At 50.7% G+C, this 16,773-nt stretch overlaps 6 protein-coding genes across 6 annotated transcripts; 4 read left to right on the forward strand and 2 right to left on the reverse strand.

The window, feature by feature from the left end:
- Positions 1-10: 10 nt before the first annotated feature.
- Positions 11-2,192, forward strand: C7974DRAFT_466190 (ubiquitin-activating enzyme E1 3; the record flags this gene model as incomplete). Its single annotated transcript, XM_046146316.1, has 4 exons — positions 11-180; positions 231-401; positions 460-1,351; positions 1,402-2,192. The coding sequence occupies exons 1-4, from the start codon at positions 118-120 to the stop codon at positions 2,190-2,192; spliced, it is 1,917 nt and encodes a 638-aa protein (XP_045992783.1). The 5' UTR covers positions 11-117.
- A 398-nt stretch (positions 2,193-2,590) lies between these two features.
- Positions 2,591-3,347, reverse strand: C7974DRAFT_403377 (uncharacterized protein). Its single transcript, XM_046142825.1, has one exon. The coding sequence runs from the start codon at positions 3,287-3,289 to the stop codon at positions 2,621-2,623; it is 669 nt and encodes a 222-aa protein (XP_045992784.1). The 5' UTR covers positions 3,290-3,347; the 3' UTR covers positions 2,591-2,620.
- Positions 3,348-3,554: 207 nt separating this feature from the next.
- Positions 3,555-7,942, forward strand: C7974DRAFT_437042 (NMDA receptor-regulated protein 1-domain-containing protein; the record flags this gene model as incomplete). Its single annotated transcript, XM_046145164.1, has 5 exons — positions 3,555-3,563; positions 3,610-4,859; positions 5,362-5,423; positions 5,471-7,537; positions 7,587-7,942. 5 exons carry the CDS (start codon positions 3,555-3,557, stop codon positions 7,940-7,942), a joined length of 3,744 nt encoding a protein of 1,247 aa, XP_045992785.1.
- A 1,406-nt stretch (positions 7,943-9,348) lies between these two features.
- On the forward strand, positions 9,349-10,782 carry C7974DRAFT_428104 (uncharacterized protein; the record flags this gene model as incomplete). The annotated part of the gene is made up of 1 exon (XM_046144587.1): positions 9,349-10,782. One exon carries the CDS (start codon positions 9,349-9,351, stop codon positions 10,780-10,782), a length of 1,434 nt encoding a protein of 477 aa, XP_045992786.1.
- Positions 10,783-11,799: 1,017 nt separating this feature from the next.
- Positions 11,800-13,028, forward strand: C7974DRAFT_475515 (rhamnogalacturonan acetylesterase). The gene is made up of 2 exons (XM_046146647.1): positions 11,800-12,094; positions 12,148-13,028. Exons 1-2 carry the CDS (start codon positions 11,958-11,960, stop codon positions 12,785-12,787), a joined length of 777 nt encoding a protein of 258 aa, XP_045992787.1. The 5' UTR covers positions 11,800-11,957; the 3' UTR covers positions 12,788-13,028.
- A 762-nt stretch (positions 13,029-13,790) lies between these two features.
- On the reverse strand, positions 13,791-15,217 carry C7974DRAFT_417344 (uncharacterized protein; the record flags this gene model as incomplete). The annotated part of the gene is made up of 4 exons (XM_046144067.1): positions 13,791-14,341; positions 14,397-14,652; positions 14,706-14,872; positions 14,938-15,217. 4 exons carry the CDS (start codon positions 15,215-15,217, stop codon positions 13,791-13,793), a joined length of 1,254 nt encoding a protein of 417 aa, XP_045992788.1.
- Positions 15,218-16,773: the final 1,556 nt, after the last annotated feature.

Raw genomic sequence — 16,773 nt, forward strand, 5'->3', positions numbered from 1 at the left:
TCGGGCCTCTCACCTTGAGATCTTCAATTATCCGCGCCCGGCGGCTCTTACCTCGTCGCGCATGCCGTGGCAACCTGCACTTCCACACCCAACTCGCCACTCCACCCCGTCACCGCAATGACACGCGACAAGTTTGCGCAACAGAGCCTAGGCGGCACGCTCCATGGCCTGGTCAAGAAGGTGCGACTGAGACACCAAGAACACAACATCGAGTCACTGACAAGAGGCAGTCACGCGTCCTCATGGTAGGAGCTGGCGGCATCGGCTGCGAGCTGCTCAAGAACCTTGTTCTTACCGGCTTTGGCGAAATCCACATTGTCGACCTGGACACCATCGACCTCAGCAACCTCAACCGCCAGTTTCTGTTCCGCAACGAGCACATCAAGAAGTCGAAGGCGCTGGTATGTGCACATTGAGGCTTCTAGAAAGGCGACAGCGCATGCGCTGACACTACAGCAGGTTGCCAAAGAGTCGGCGCACAAGTTCAATCCCAACGTCACGATCGAAGCCTACCACGACAATATCAAGGACCCGCAGTTCAATGTCGCATGGTTCCAGAATTTCAATATCGTCTTCAACGCTCTCGACAATATCGATGCGCGCCGACATGTCAATAAGATGTGTCTGGCAGCGAACGTGCCGCTTATCGAGAGTGGCACCACTGGCTTCAATGGCAATGTCCAAGTCATTAAGAAGAGCCTTACAGAGTGCTACGATTGCGTGCCGAAGCCAACGCCGAAAGTCTTTGCCACGTGCACGATTCGAAGTACGCCGTCCCAGCTCATTCACTGCATAGTATGGGGGAAATCATACCTGTTCGCCGAGCTGTTTGGCATCTCCGAAGACGATTCGCCAGAACTAGATCAGAGCTTAGATAAAGAAGGGAATGACGCGGTTGAAATCGCGAAGCTGCGCGAGGAGGCGACAAAGCTGAAGCGTGTGCGAGAGCAGATGGGCTCGCAGGATTTCCCACGTGCTGTCTTCGAGATGGTTTTCAAAGACGACATCGAACGGCTGCTCAGCATGGAAGACATGTGGAAGGGCAAGAGAGCACCAGTTGCGCTGAATTTCGACAAGCTGTCAGAAGAGGCCAACGTTCCCGCGCAGACCCTGCTGTCGGATGACCAGAAGACATGGGGTGTTGCAGAGAACTTCGCAGTCTTTGTAGACAGTCTCAACAGGCTGAGCCAGCGTTTGGAAACAGAGCGCGCGCAGACCGAGGTCGGAAACTCAGTTCCCGTACTGAGCTTCGACAAAGATGACACAGACACTCTAGATTTCGTGGTCGCGAGTGCCAACCTTCGAGCAGCCATCTTTGGCATCGAAATGCGTTCGAAGTTCGAGATCAAGCGTAGGTGAAGCTGCAACGTTGTGGAGAACATTACTGACAAATCCCCGTAGAAATGGCTGGCAACATCATTCCTGCCATTGCCACCACCAACGCTATGACTGCAGGTCTCTGCGTCCTCCAAGCATTCAAAGTTTTGCGATATACCGATCCCGAACAGCTGAAGCGACAGGCCAAATCGGTCTTTCTCAGGCGAGGTACTGATCGAATGCTTGCTCCAGAGACACTCAGTGCACCCAACCCAGAATGCCCGACCTGTAGTGTCACCCATGTCACCCTGATCGTCGACATAGGACGTGCCAAGCTCAATGACCTTGTCGAAGATGTGCTCAAGACACAGTTGGGCTATGGCGAAGAATTCAGCGTGACCAAGGATGGCGATCTCCTCTATGATGCTGACGAGGATGCACACCTGGAGAAGACGTTCAGCGAGCTCGGACTTGTGACGGACAGTTCAGTCACCATTATAGACGATGCAGACGAGGACAAAAAGGTCAACGTACAGCTTACGATTGTCGCAAAGGAGCTTCCATCTTCAGATAAGCCTATCAACCTGCTCCAAGATCTGAAGATCGCAACCCGACCTAGGACGACCGTGCCTATCGCAGCCCCTGCAACCAACGGCCAAAGTCACGCAAATGCGGATGGTACCGCAAATGGCACCGCGAATGGCACCACGAATGGAACAGGTACCGGTCTCAAGAGAACGGCAGACGAGGCTAGTCTTGAAGATGATCTTGTCAGGAAAAAGGGCAAGGTTATGGAAGGCAAGCGGGTCATGGACACTGATGACATATTGGTGATCTCAGACGAGAAGGAAGACGGTGTGATTGAGCTTGACTGAGTTGTTGCGAGAACGCACATCTTGCTTGCCTCTCTGCTTTACGCAAACTTCGTGGACTGCTCCGTCGCGATCTTACATGTTTCCCATGGTCTACAAAGCATCGATGCGCCCATCCTCTGGATACCCTCTGTATTACATCAGCACAGGCGCAAGTTTGGCGGCGTTTTGGAATGGGTATACCTCAATATGTCTGCTTTTGCTCTCTCATATAGATATTGGAAAGGGATCAACAGCTCAAGTCGCGCTTCAGTCTATACCTGGCGCAGAATCTCATACCGCAGATAGTCCACCATCCAGATTCAATACGCAGTTATGCGCGTATTGATTCTCCGCGAGAAACAATGCTGCGCTTGCAATCTCTTCTGGTTTGCCGAACCGCTTGAGCGGTATCCTGTCCTTCAGTTGTGACGCATTTAAGTCTGGTATCGTCAGCTCTTGTTCACAAGGAATGGACGTCGCAACATACCTTTTGTCATGTCGCTCTCCACATAACCCGGCACGATCGCATTCACCCTCACCCCATGTCCTACATACTCCGCTGCCAGTGCCCTGGTAAATCCCAACACCCCTGCTTTACTCGCTGCGTACGCAACCGCTCCGTAGCCGCCACTTGAGCCAAGCAGGCTGGACACGTTAACGACAGAAGGCGTGAAGTCTACATCGGCTTCTGAACGAGATCTACTAGTCGTGTACAGATACTTGTTACGCAGCAAAAACCGAGTACCAAGCATAAGCGCGGTGAGATTAGTATCGACGATGTCCTGGATATCTTCCGCAGGCGTTGTTGTAAAAAGTCTTGCTTGCGTGATCCCCGCGCAATTCACTAATACATCAATCTTCGACGCATCCTCGCCCTTACCAAGGCCCTGCTCTTTGAAGTGCGTAGTCGACCAGAAGTCTGGCGCTGAGATGGATCCTGCAAGATAGCGATGCGATCCTGATGATGGTTCGAGAGTAGAAACCGCGCTCTTGAGATTCTCTTCTGAGCGCGAGACGAGCGTGCAGCGGTATGCACGCTTTGCGAAGGCCTGGGCGATGGCTAGACCGATGCCTCGGCTGCCACCTGTGATGAGCACATGGCGCGCTCTAGACGACATTGCTGCTGTGGGATGTGATGGATGTGGATGTCGAATTGGCCAATGACGTCGTGGCGGCTGGTCTCGTGAGGACGCGCCGGGGCGACGCGTAGTTTGGAGAGTCAAGTCGTCATTGCTCCTTTTCCAAACATCAATCACCAAATTTGACTCTCAGTCATCCATCTTCATTCGTCTGGCTCGAAGTATCCTGTACTTGCGACATTGCACATTGATCTTACTTTTCGACATTGTACATTGATCTTACCTTTCGATTGTCGCAGTCACGATGCCTGAGGTAAGCTCTAAGATGTTCAAGAGCAATCAAAGGCTAATGGCTACAGATCGCAGAAGTATCACGGGTAGTGCACTATCTTAAGAAGCACCTCGTGGGTCGCACAATCGCATCAGTTCGTGCAGAAGAAGATGACCTTCTCTTCGGCAAAGTCGGTACCTCAGCAAGCGCTTTCAAAACCGCCATGACCGGCAAGAAGGTGCTCGACGCGCGCCAACAAGGAAAATACTTTTGGCTCATCATGGAATCAAAACCACATCCGCTCATGCATCTGGGTATGACTGGGTGGATCAGGTTCAGCAACGATGATACAAGCGCATACTACAGACCGAAGAAAGAAGAGGCAGACTGGCCACCGCGGTTCTGGAAATTCGTGCTAGACTTGAAGGGAGAGCCAAAATGCGAGGTCGCCTTTACAGATCCCCGAAGGCTGGGGAGATGCAGACTGATTGACGCTGAAGCGGATGAGATGAGAAAAGTTTCGCCATTGAAGGAGAACGGGCCGGATCCAGTCATTGACAAGGACGTGCTGACCGTGGAGTGGCTCACGCAGTTGCTGAGACGCAAGAAAGTGCCAGTCAAGGCGTTGCTACTGGACCAGGCGAACATTTCTGGAATCGGCAATTGGGTTGCTGACGAAACAATGTACCAAGCGAAGCTACATCCGGAACAGTACAGCAACACCTTCAGCGACGAACAAATCAAGAGACTACATGATGCAATCATGTACGTGTGCGATACAGCAGTGGACGCACTTGCGGAGTCAGACAAGTTTCCGAAGGACTGGCTCATGAAATACCGGTGGGACAAGGGCAAGAAGACTGGTGGCAAGCTACCGAACGGTGCAAAGATCACGTTCTTGACGGTGGGCGGACGCACGTCTGCAGTCGTGCCGAGCGTGCAGAAGAAGACAGCAGCTGTGGCCGGTGATGTGTCTGAGTCTGCTGATGATGGCAGTGAAGAGGCTGAGACGGAAGTCAAGCCGAAGAAAAGCGTGAAGAGGAAGACTAAAGTGGATAAGGTCGAGGATGGTGAAGCAGCTGCGCCATCGGCATCAGCAAATAGGCCAAGGAGAGGGCGAAAGCAGGTCGATTACGAGGTCAAGGACGAGTCTGATGAAGACATTGAGGAATCATCTGCTCCCAAGAAGCAGAAGACGAGTGCGGCGCCGAAGAAAAAAAAGGCTGTATCAAAAGAATCTACCGACGCACCAGCAAAGAACAACAAAAATACGGAAGTCAAGGAGGAGGTTGACACACAAGAGCCAGACGGGCGGCGTAGGTCCGGTCGTACTGCAAAGTGACAGCACAACGAATTGTATGTCATGTACGAGCTATATACGCACTGCGTAGTAAGATCAAGATGTAGTTACCCCTGTCAAATTAAAACCTTCTGTCCTTCTTTCATTGAGAACACCCTGGTGCATAATTCTGATTGACATAGTGCGCATCTTCTACAACTCATTGAAGCAGTTCACTGTTCGGAGCATGTTCCGTGATGTGGGGTGAATGTCTCAGGCACGTGCTCCGAGCGCGGGCGCTACTGCGGACATCAGCGGGGAGCTTGAATTTCGACGTAACGTACTTTACAACTCAACGCGGTCACTTTCCTATTGTCTCAGTCCCTGGCGCAATGATTTATTGTTGATCTTGCATTGCCACAGTCATTTACCGATTGCGCCCCTGCTATCGCACCCACTCGATCGATCCGATTTCGAACGAAACGTTCGTGTGCGAATTGTCGAAGCGCCCACATTACCTTAACCACCGACCACCACCACAATGCCGCAGCCATTGCCCAGCAAGGAGCAGACGCTCTTTCGCTCCGTTGTCAAATACTATGAGGGCAAACAATATAAGAAGGGTGCGTCGATACATAACAGCGCCAGCGTGCACTGCTGACCCCGCCAGGCCTCAAAGCCGCCGACCAGATTCTCAAGAAGCACCCCTCCCATGGCGATACACAGGCCATGAAGGCACTCATTTTGAACTCGCAAGGCCATGGCGACGAAGCATTTGCACTCTGCAAGGACGCTTTGAGAAACGACATGAAATCGCACATCTGCTGGCACGTTTATGGGCTGTTGTGGCGATCAGTCAAGAACTACGAGGAGGCGATCAAGGCATACAAGTTCGCGCTGCGGATAGAACCTGGCTCATTGAATATTTTGCGCGACCTCGCCCTGCTCCAATGTCAGATCCGCGACTTTGACGGCTACATCGAGAGCAGGCGAAAGATGATGCAGGAACGCCCGCAATTGCGACAGAACTGGACTGCATTGGCCGTTGCTTTCCACTTGGCAGGCAATCTGACAGAAGCAGAGAACATTCTAAAGACCTACGAAGAGACGCTGAAGCAGCCACCGCCGAAAGGTGACATCGAGCACTCCGAAGCTGTTCTCTACAAGAACACGATCATTGCTGAGTCAGGAGATACCGAGCGCGCACTTACGCATCTGGACGAGATCATCAAGAGCAACCTGGACCGCACATCTGCGTATGAGCTGAGGGCGAAATATTTGCTGGATCTCGGGCGCAACGAGGAAGCTGAGCAGGCATATCGGAAGTTGCTGGACAGGAACAGCGAGTATCGTGCATACTTCGATGGACTCGAGAAGGCGCTCGGGTTGAGCCGCGAAAACGAGGCAGACATCGAGAAGCTGGCCGAGCTCTACCAGTCGTACGCCGACAAAAACAACCGCAACGATGCGAGCAGGCGCATCCCTCTGGATTTCTTGTCCGGTGAAGCCTTCAAAGTGTCTGCAGACTCATACCTTCGCTGGAAGCTGAACAAGGGCGTTCCCTCAACATTCCCCAACATCAAGGCATTGTACGCCGATGCCGAGAAGAAAGCCATCATTGAAGAACTGGTCCTCGGGTACGAGTCGGAGAAGAAGTCGAACGGTTCCGCTACTGAGGAGACAAACGGGGACAAGGCAGACCGTTTCGAGCAGTCTGTGCTTTATTTCCTTGCGCAGCACTACAACTACATTCTGAGTCGCGACCTCAAGAAGGCTGATGAGTACATTGACCGACTCATCGAGATGGACCCCAAATCTGTTGATTACCATCAGACGAAGGCACGCATCCAGAAGCATGCCGGCGACGTGAAGAAGGCCGCGGAGACGATCAACCACGCACGCGAACTTGACGAGCGCGACCGATACATCAACACAAAGTGCGCCAAGTACCAATTGCGCGCCGACGAGAACGAAAAGGCATTGGCGACAATGAGCAAATTTACAAGGAACGAGGCGGTTGGCGGTCCACTGGGTGACCTACACGACATGCAGTGCATGTGGTACCTCCTCGAAGATGGCGAGGCGTACGCACGTCAGCAGAATCTGGGCTTGGCTTTGAAGCGTTTCACTGCGATAGCAGATATCTTCGATGTTTGGCACGAGGACCAGTTCGACTTCCACAGCTTCTCGCTACGAAAGGGACAGATTCGCGCATACATGGAGATGATCAAGTGGGAAGATCACCTCCGCAACCATCCCTTCTTCACACGAGCGGCTGTCAACGCCATCAACATCTATCTCCAACTATCGGACGACCCCAAGTTGGCGAACCCTAACCAGGTGGATCTTAGCAAGCTCGACCCTACAGAACGTAAGAAGGCCGAGAAGAAGGCCAAGAAGGAGAGGGAGAAGAGGGAGAAGGAGGAGGCCGAGAGGAAAGCGGCTGCTGCTGCCAAGGCTACTGCTAAGGCAGACGATGAGGACAAGAAGAAGGAGGACACAGACCCCAGGGGCGAGAAGCTCTTGCAGACAAAGGAGCCGCTTGAGGCTGCTCAGAGGTTCTTGAAGCCTATGCTTGAGCTCAGCACAAAGATCGTCGAGGCGCAGAACGTTGGATTTGAGGTCTACCTCAGGAGCCAGAAGTATTTGCTTGCCCTGAAATGTCTGCAAGCTGCGCGAGAGCTCGACCCTGAGAACCCGAAGGCGCATGAGCAGAGTGTGCGTCTCCGCCAAGCTCGTAAGTTATGCTCGCATCAATTGCACCGCCACCCACTAACGAATCGTAGTTAGCAAAGCCACCGATCTCCCAGCCGAGGTCTCCCAGGTTATCAAGGACACCTTCACCACACCATCTGTCGACGCTGATCTCAAAGCCTACAACGATGACTTTGCAAAGAAGCACTCCGACAGCGCCTCCCACCTCCAAGCCGCGTACGCCACCCGTCACGCTCTTGACAGCAATGCAAAGAGCCAGAACGAGGCGGATCTTATCAAGGCATTGGAAATTTCCAGTATCACATTTGAGGAGGCCGAACAGGGGCTGGCATTACTGGGCAAGTGGAAGAGTGATGAGAAAGTTAAAGATGAGTACAAGAGCAAGGCTACGAGCAGGTGGAGCGAGGCTACCGTTTTCAAAAAGTAGTGCGATTCTAGGCGTATGAGCCTTGCTGGCGTATACCGCGTGTTAGTGCCTTTCTGCATAGCGGTGTTGTGTTGGCGTATGTGGATACAAAAAGGCATCTATACAATGGCGGCATAGTGAATTAGTGATACACTGGCTAGACGAGCTGCGTAAGCAAATGTCACATTGAATTCGACGCAAGCCGTCGACTCTCCTAACACGGTGTATGAAGAGAAGACGCTAGCGCGTTTACATAGTCTTCGATCGACGGGAGGCTGTGTCACAGCATCATCGGGTGACACCCATTTCAGTCGTTCAGTCTACATTAGGAACGTTGGATCCTTGCCGAGCTGCACGATGCAGGGGAAAGATGTTGGGTTTCATGTGTCCCAGTCTTATGCGCTTAGTGATCCTTCACAACCACCAAACGCGAACACTTATCTTCCCTTCCACTACTGCTCCAACTAATGGCACAGTAGTGTACGGTCTGGTCTAAGTAGTTATCAGACCCTCTTGCCTTCATGGACTAGCAGGACTCTCTACACCTTCCTCTCTACGCTGTAGTAGGCGCCGGCCCAAATCGAGACCTAGGCCGGAACCATGCGATTGCGACATTCGGTCGTCCCGGAGTCGTTCCTGCCGCCTGCAATCGATGTTCAAGGTGCCAGGCTTTGCGCTAAGCCCCAGACTTCGCTTGTTGGCGTTGTGCTACGCGCGACGTGACTGATAGCAGCAGTCACCTTCTGGAATGATAACTAACGATGGGCTGGACGTCACTCATGATTAGATATACTGTGATTACGCAGATATTACCTTTAATGACAGATAAACGCGTTCTGTGATTGAGGCAAAGTGTCTACATACCTGTACTTGGGGCTTTAATGCGGCTTTGCGGCACAGCACCTTGGCCCCCAACACACGTATCAGGACCAAACTCGGCCATCCTCAATTGTACCGGACCTTTATCTAATTTCGTATTCGGACCTGTGGTCGCGAAACGCAGCTGAGGGCCTCGCCATAGTGCTTCGTTCCCGATAGTGTCAACTTCATGCCGAAGAGAAAGTTTGGCTTTCAATGCCTTCCTGGCCAATCAGGCATCTTCACTAAGTGTAGATCAGGTTTAAAGAAGTGCTAGAGGGTCTTCTAACGCAAGATTCTTTACAAGTTGGTCGCACGTGTTCGATGGATGAGGTTCGTTTCAGCCTTGGCGCCTGATTTCGCAGCTCAGCCCCTTTCCATCACCACTAATGTAAACATCCCTGTTCTAGAGAGGGCTGAATGCAGAAGGTTGTGTGTCGCATTTCCATGCATGGTATGAGATCCTGCGATCTCCCCAGCTGTATTTATGCAGCACTGACTACTCCCGTTTCTCAGAACATCGATGACAATCATTATATCCCCCCAGTAGCTATCTACCTACTTCCAAAATGACACCAGGCTCTTCGACTCAAGCTTACACCCTCAGAACGCCAGCGACTAAGCCATCTCCACGCCAGCAAGCTGTGGACACAACCCCCTCCAAGCGCAAATGCTCTTTCTTAGGTCCTCAGATGATGTCGGATGCAAAGACGCAAAGTTCACCGAACCTTCTTCAAGGAGATCAGGGAGACGACTCGTTTCTTTCACCTGATCGGCCCGTCCCTCGGAAGAGAACCAAGTCTGCTCCTGGAACAGGACCCGTGGTTGGTTCAGCTGCGAACGACGACGACGCAACACCCAAAAAAAAACCCAGCACTCCAAATTCGTGCACGAGGAAAAAGAAGTACAAGAACCTAGCTTCGCAAGCGAAACATATACTTGTCTGTCAAGACCCGGAATGCATTGCCATTGACACGCCATCGTCCGAAGTACAGGACGAGGAAGCCGAAGATATCTTTACGGCATCATCCCGCAAGGATCAAGCAGTGCCAGTAATCTTTTCTCTAAATGAGACCGCCGGCAAAGAGAGCTCTAGCACCAGCAAGGCGGAGAAAATACCAAGTGCCACACCTTACGAGGCAACCGAAGAGCTGCCTAACGAATCTCCTGTCTTCAATCGAGCAGCTAGTGAGGAACCGGATGGTTCTGATACAGAACTGCCTAGTCCAGAAGCACCGGAGGACAAGCCCAGTCACAACCCTGAAGACATTCCGAAAAAACATAGTAAACTACGAAAGTATATCAAGTCTCCGCTTTCTGTCAAGGAAGGCAGGGGTCAAATATACGTTATGGGAGATGTGAGCAGACCTCATCTTTGTAAGATCGGGAGAAGCGTGGACATTGAAGCCCGCATGTCATCTCTAAAGAGTTCATGCAAAATTACCAATCTCGAGCTTTTGCATGACAGGCCAGTGGACCTTCACATTCGAACGGAAGTTCTCATTAAAGGTTACCTTTCCGATTTCTGTCGACCCTACTTCTGCGAGTCGTGCAATCGAAGACATGATGAATGGTTCGAAATCCCTGCCGAGGATGCCAAAGTAGCTGTGAACAAATGGGTCGACTTCATACAACGCGAGAGCCCCTATGATTTAGGCTCGAAAGAGTTAGCACCTTTCTGGGTAACGTGGCTCGACGCGCACAGCAACCTTCCCAAAGATTTCGATATGGAAACTTCCCGAAAGCGTTGGGATAATTTCATGTCGCCTTCAGAGCACGACCACTTCATGTATAAGTTCCGAGATGTACGAGACAGGCTGTGGAGAGTTTTCTGGCCACTGTATGCCACACTTGCGTGGACAGCAACATTCATTGCTTATCAGCACCCTGTTGCGTTTTTTCTTATGGGCATTTCGGTAGTTGGTACTTTTATCAACATGTCTCACGACTCTCAGCTACTACGACATGCATTTGCTAAATCTGGCAAAGCTGGAGTTCGGTAGAGGTGTGGTCCTGAGACTTCTTCAGTCTGACGCCGGTGACTAAGGAACTCATTCTCTTGCAAGGTTGTTGATATGTTTTCAGTACGTCTTACGTTGTAGCGCAAATCAATCTGAGAAAATATCGATACTGTCAGCAGGAGGCCTTCCAAGAGTGCATTGATGATCATCAAATAGCAGCAGAGCTCAACTCTTCCCCTGACACAGTAGATATGTATCCACGAATATCCTCTTACCTGGGGTTTACCGGCCATGCGAGCTCATTTTAAAGGCTTCTCAAGAATTGCTTCAAGTAAGGAGTAAAGCTGGGGTACATTGTCTGGGAAAAGACCAGTGCCACTAGCTTCATTAGTCTCGGTCCTTCCATCATGAGAGCCGCATAATCAACCATGCTACCATTCGATAACAGGGACAGATTAACTCGTCAGCGTGTAATCTATCAGTACAGCTGAAGTGTAAATTGGTGTTGAATGCTTGTTGCACGATGTCCTGTGCTTAGACATCACAAGCGTTGTTGTCAGTATTCCGTGACGTAATCATGCCGTGTGGAATTCGAGTCATGTTTAATCGTTCTACTCTACAGAAAGGCGAGACACGTTCTCTTCTAAACCCAAGTCCCCAATTTGGTGCATTATGAATTGTATTGCCGCGATCTCCTCTCAAGACAAGCGATCGACTCTGATCTCTTACCTGCTTCCACCAACGACAGGCATGAACGGCCAACAGCCATTGTTGTCTTCTATAGGAGACTGTTTGTAACGCAATCGGCATAATGAAACTCATGTGGAAGGAAAGCTTGTCATGTTTGATGGTCTTTGCATCTATACTACCTCTATTGGGCGGAGCCCATCGCGAATTTTAATTTATAGCCCCCTTTGAAACACTCACCCAGCCATCCATTGGTGGATTTTCTGATCTCGAGCGAACCGTGCTCACACCTACTTTACACTTCGCCCCTGGTGTCATTGCCAATATACTATCTGGCCGAACCTGTGCTTCATGTATTTCATACAATTCTATCATAGCGGAGGCATGACCTGGTATGGTGCCCTTTCGCCCGAAAGCTAAGGGTTTGTATAAATACAACTGCACAACTGCCTGCATCTCCTCGATATTCCGGTAACTGGGAATCATCGAAATCACTGACATCGCGTGTCCCGCAATCATTCCTTCTCACCATGAAGCTTTTCGCAATTCTTACCACAGTCGTCGCTGCGGTCTCAGCCGCGCCGGCAGCGGCGGCGGCAACCCCCAAAGTTCTCATTTGCTCTGATAGCACAACAGCAAACTACGCTGAAGGATCGGTTCTGCAAGGGTACGAAAGAAAGCCCGACTGAACAGGATTCAGATTTTAACGTTCAATTCTAGCTGGGGTTATTACCTCAAAAACTATCTGACCATCGGCGTGAGCAATCTCGCAGTGAACGGCCGATCCACTCGATCTTTCATCAACGAAGGGAAATGGAAATCTCTCCTAGCCTCGACAAATGCTGGCGACTTTGTCATCATCGAGATGGGCCACAACGATGACACCGATCCAACGACTGACACGAAAGACCGCGGCACTCTCTCTGGCAGCGGCGAAGAAACTGTCGTAGTGACCACATCAACAGGCGCCAAAGAGACAGTCCACACTTTCGGCTGGTATCTCCGCAAGATGATCGCAGACGTGAAAGCCAAGAACGCAACACCCATCATTTCAGGCATGGTCCCAAGAAACAGCTGGAAAGGCACCACCTTCAAGGCTGACTGGCCCTTCGCCACCACCGCCAAAGAGGTTGCGCAGAAGGCTGGCGTGCAGTATGTCGACCACACCAAGTACTCGGTCGCTGCGTTCCAGGCCCTGGGTTCAACTAAGACTAAGACATACTTCCCTAATGACAACACGCACACGAATCCGGCTGGCGCGCAGATCAACACTAAGACGTTCGCGCAATCTGTCAAGTGTGGAAGCAAGATCACTCTCGCTTCTTACCTCAATGCGGATGGTAAAGCTGTCTCCTGTTAAGTAAGCCAGAGGTAGTGACGGGAAGCTTCGCAACGGTGTAGGAAGCTCTCTAACATTGAAATTACTATTTTACTTTGTGGTTTCATAGTTTGTCGATTTCTTTGACAACGTTTCTGCCTCGCGACGTGATCACTCTCTACTCTTTCTCCAAAACTGTTGCGTTCATTGCGGTGGCTATAAGGAGAATGTTGGTACAAAAGAACCTACTAGTGCTAATCTCTATCAGCAGGCGACATTAAAGGCATCTAGTAATAACGTGCCATAAAAGCTCATGGTATAACATCTACTTGAAAATAGTAACAACACGTCAATCACGCAGATAGTTTGTCTCGCCCCCTATATCCTTTATTGCCTTGTCATTTATCATTTTCAATTGTTCAACGATAGCGGCGCCAATCCCATCTGCTCGCTCTGTAATGCGCACGTTTGGATTCTTCAAACGCCCTTCCCCTCTTTCCTCTGATGTAAGTCGTCTGTCCTGCCATCTTGCTCCTCCCCAACTTTTCTTGCCAAAGTCTGACTCCAGCTGCAGCTCCATCATGTTCTTTCTCGCCGCTTCGCCAACCTCTAACATTGTGAGCTGAGGCCAACCGTAGATCAGTCTACAAGGGCAAAGCGTTATAAGCCGTGTGCATCTGCAAGATGGACTTCTTTCTTGGAAAATCAAGCCCGGAACTTGTCCAGTCTGTCTTGATGAAGACGTTCGCGTAGTATCTTGCAGAAGGCCTCGCTCTCGCTTATGATGATGTGAAGAAGACGTATGTGCCAATGATGAGCCATTCGCAGTTGATTATGATGTGCAACGTTTTTGCTTTCAACCGCCATCTCCGTAGTACAGCTGCAGAGAGCTTTTGCAGATCAAAAAAAACGCAAATGATAGTTCAAAATTTGAAGATACGTCAAGACCCCGGGTGTTGCGTCAACATTCCCGTCCCTCTGCCATAGCTTTCTGGCACGCATGTTCATCTCTGCCATCTGCCCCAGCTATCCCCACAAGGTATCCTTAGTGGCGGCGCCCGTGTATCTTCTTGTTCCTACTGCAGGCACTTGGCAAAGCTTTGCGCGTCGTGATCGCGCTGGCGGTGGCTGCAGGCAGCTCAACAGACGCTGTGTGGCTTGTAGAGGCGCTAGAAGCGGCAACCGAAGGCAAAGAATAGATCGAAGCAGTGCGCTGGTCTCCTGACTTGGATTCATTCATGGACGCAGCTGGTGCCTCAGAGAAGGCTTCAGCGTCAACCTTTCCAGCGTCTCCCCACTTCCCACTGAATGTTGCATTCATGCTCTTCCCGTTCGTGATGGTAAGGGATTTTCCGTAATGGCCAAGCTCAACTGTGCCATTACCTGCATTTGCTTCAAGCATTGCGTCCCAGTCTGGCTTCCCCAGTGTAAAACCCTCCTCATCCTGTCTTTGACATTCTGTGCTTTTGATTGTTGACTTCTCACCGCCAACTGGTAGGATGCCATTGGCATTGACGTAATCTGTGTCGTCCTGCACAATCATAGAGGCAAAAGAACGCTCCCACCCATAGATGAAGTCACCATGATAGGTGTGGCCTTATAGGTCAACAAGTCAGCTAGGAAATAGGGGACAGGGATAGGCTAGACTCACCGCCGCCCGAGGACAGAGTCAGGTACGCTCCATCCTGGAAGTCAAAGAACTCGTGTCGCAGATCGTACCAGATAGCGAAGAACATGCGCAACACGTTAAAGCATCCAGTATCGTTTGCTGTGCAGGCGCGGTATCGACCCAAGGATTCGTCTTTAATGACAGACGTCGGAAACGGCACGTTGCCGCGGAGCCAGCCGCCGCCTTTCTGTTTAGGAAGCTGCCAATTTTCCTTTTGCTCATCTGAGTCCTCGAAGTACTGCGGGTGATCGTTAAAACCCTGCAGAGCGCTTAAGCATTGTTGCGACTCACCCATTTCATCCCATTGCCGCCCTGCGCCTTAACCTCTTCTTCAGATAGAGTGGGATCATGCGAGATGATGTTGTAGTCCTCAGGAAACGATTCTCGGTTCGGGTTCTGGCCATTGTAGTAGATGTGGAAGATAGCCACCTTCACGGGGACTGTAGCATTCTTCGTTACTGCATGTCAAATTAGTAAGCGAAGTCGTCATCACAATATTCCTGTACAAGCAGTCACAACGCACCATAGTACAGCGTGGGGACCCAGTACGCGCTCTTATCGCCTGCAATGCCGCAAGATCCGCACCCGTTGACAAGTTGCTCGTAACTCGGCATCTCCGGGCCAATGCCCCGGTTGCCGAAGAACGTGTGCATATGGCCATTTTCTTTGCCAGGCGTTGCAATAGGATCAATACGCTCACGCTTGAAAGGAGAACAGGTTACGCGGAACTCGGCTAAGGCTGTGGGTATGAACTGCAAGGCTTGAAGGGCGACAAAGGCAGGCAAAGCGTTGAGAAAGAGCATTCTGATGGATAAACGGCGCGGGAACCAGAAAAATGAAATCAAAAATAGTAAGTAAGAAGCAATAACAGACGGCCAAAAAGAAGGTGGGTGAACGAGTGTGATGGCACTACAGCGTTTGCAAAGAGTATGGGTTGTGCGTGGTATTATACCTATTATGATCATTTCCTTGCCGCGCAATTGTGATTTGCAGGGACCACAGATAAGTGCGGGTGCGTCTTATCTGTTCGTATAACTAAATTAGTGTGTAGATCCAGTTTCAACGCACATCACGCTCGCCCCACAAATCAGTTCAGAAGGCATGTACTGCGCCTGGACCTCAGACTGGCAGAAGGGTACCGTACCGCGCAATAAGGGTTATGTGATATATGTGTGACTGCAGGCATACTTCAAGAGGGTGATATGCATCAAGTTGTTGAAGTAATGTCATCACAAATTCAAGTATGATTGCTTCCAAGTGCAGAAATATGGCTGTAGTGTCTTAAGATGCTAGCTATATCAGGGGTCCGTCAGGATTGGAAGGAAGGAGCGCACCCGACACCTGCACCCTGCACCCTATGTCTGCACCTGCACGTGCAATTGCACATATACAGAGACGTGCAGCAAAGCCCAAGTATGTATCCAGCTACACTGCACGCATCTGTAGACCGTGCAGCGTTCTAGGGTGGAGGGTGAAGGAGTCAGGCCTTACCCAAGTCTTTAGCCACAGGGTGTTTCAGCCTTAGAGGTGGCGCAGCTTTGATATTGTGTATGTGTCAGGTCTGATAAACGCCTCTACTCGATCAACTCTTGATTCTGGGAAGATGTTAGCTACCTAGGTACAGTTGAGATACCTCAAGATTTGATTGGGTGGAGACACGAACAGGATCTCTAAAGTAGCTCCAACATCAATCAAATCTTGAATCATTCACGTTACAGCATTACAAAATTATCCGTGCACGCTACGGTAAGGTGTTGGGTCGGGGTTGGGTCAGGTCACGTGATAGTCCCGACCCAACCCCTACCCAGGTACCCAACCCCTGCCAAGAGCTTCCAATGTCAAGAGATTAGGGAATAGGTTGGATTCCCAAAGACATAGGACGGGTGGCGGATCCCCGGACCTTCTAGACACAGAGATCCAGGACATTGCTAGCTGCCGTCCAGTATTGCTGCAGGCAGCAAGTCATTGTTGTCTCGACTTCGATGATATTAAATTACTGGGCTGATAAATATCTAAAGCGCTCGGTCCAGGTTTCAGCGTCACAGCCAAGTTGAGGGCTCACAACATGTTGAATGCAAGTAACATTACGTTCCAGTTAAATCTACGCTCGCAGGCTCCCCACGGACTCGCAGTAAGGCCGGATGTATAAATTCTGCAGCAGTCGTATGCCAAGCAGGCGATTTTTTTGCAGGAAATTACTTGGCTTGACGCGTGGCTTTGAGCGCAATTAGTGGGGTGGGAAAGATGAAGGAAAGATTATGTACCAGTGCCTTAGTTTTTTGTGGCTATTTCCAGCTAGTCAGTGTCAACACCTCGTTTAGTGATAGCTTTTCATATCTTTGTCTTAAGGATGGCGACA

This window comes from Boeremia exigua (genome assembly GCF_020726555.1).
Source record: "Boeremia exigua strain MPI-SDFR-AT-0100 chromosome Unknown C7974scaffold_12, whole genome shotgun sequence".
Classification (NCBI taxonomy): domain Eukaryota; kingdom Fungi; phylum Ascomycota; class Dothideomycetes; order Pleosporales; family Didymellaceae; genus Boeremia; species Boeremia exigua.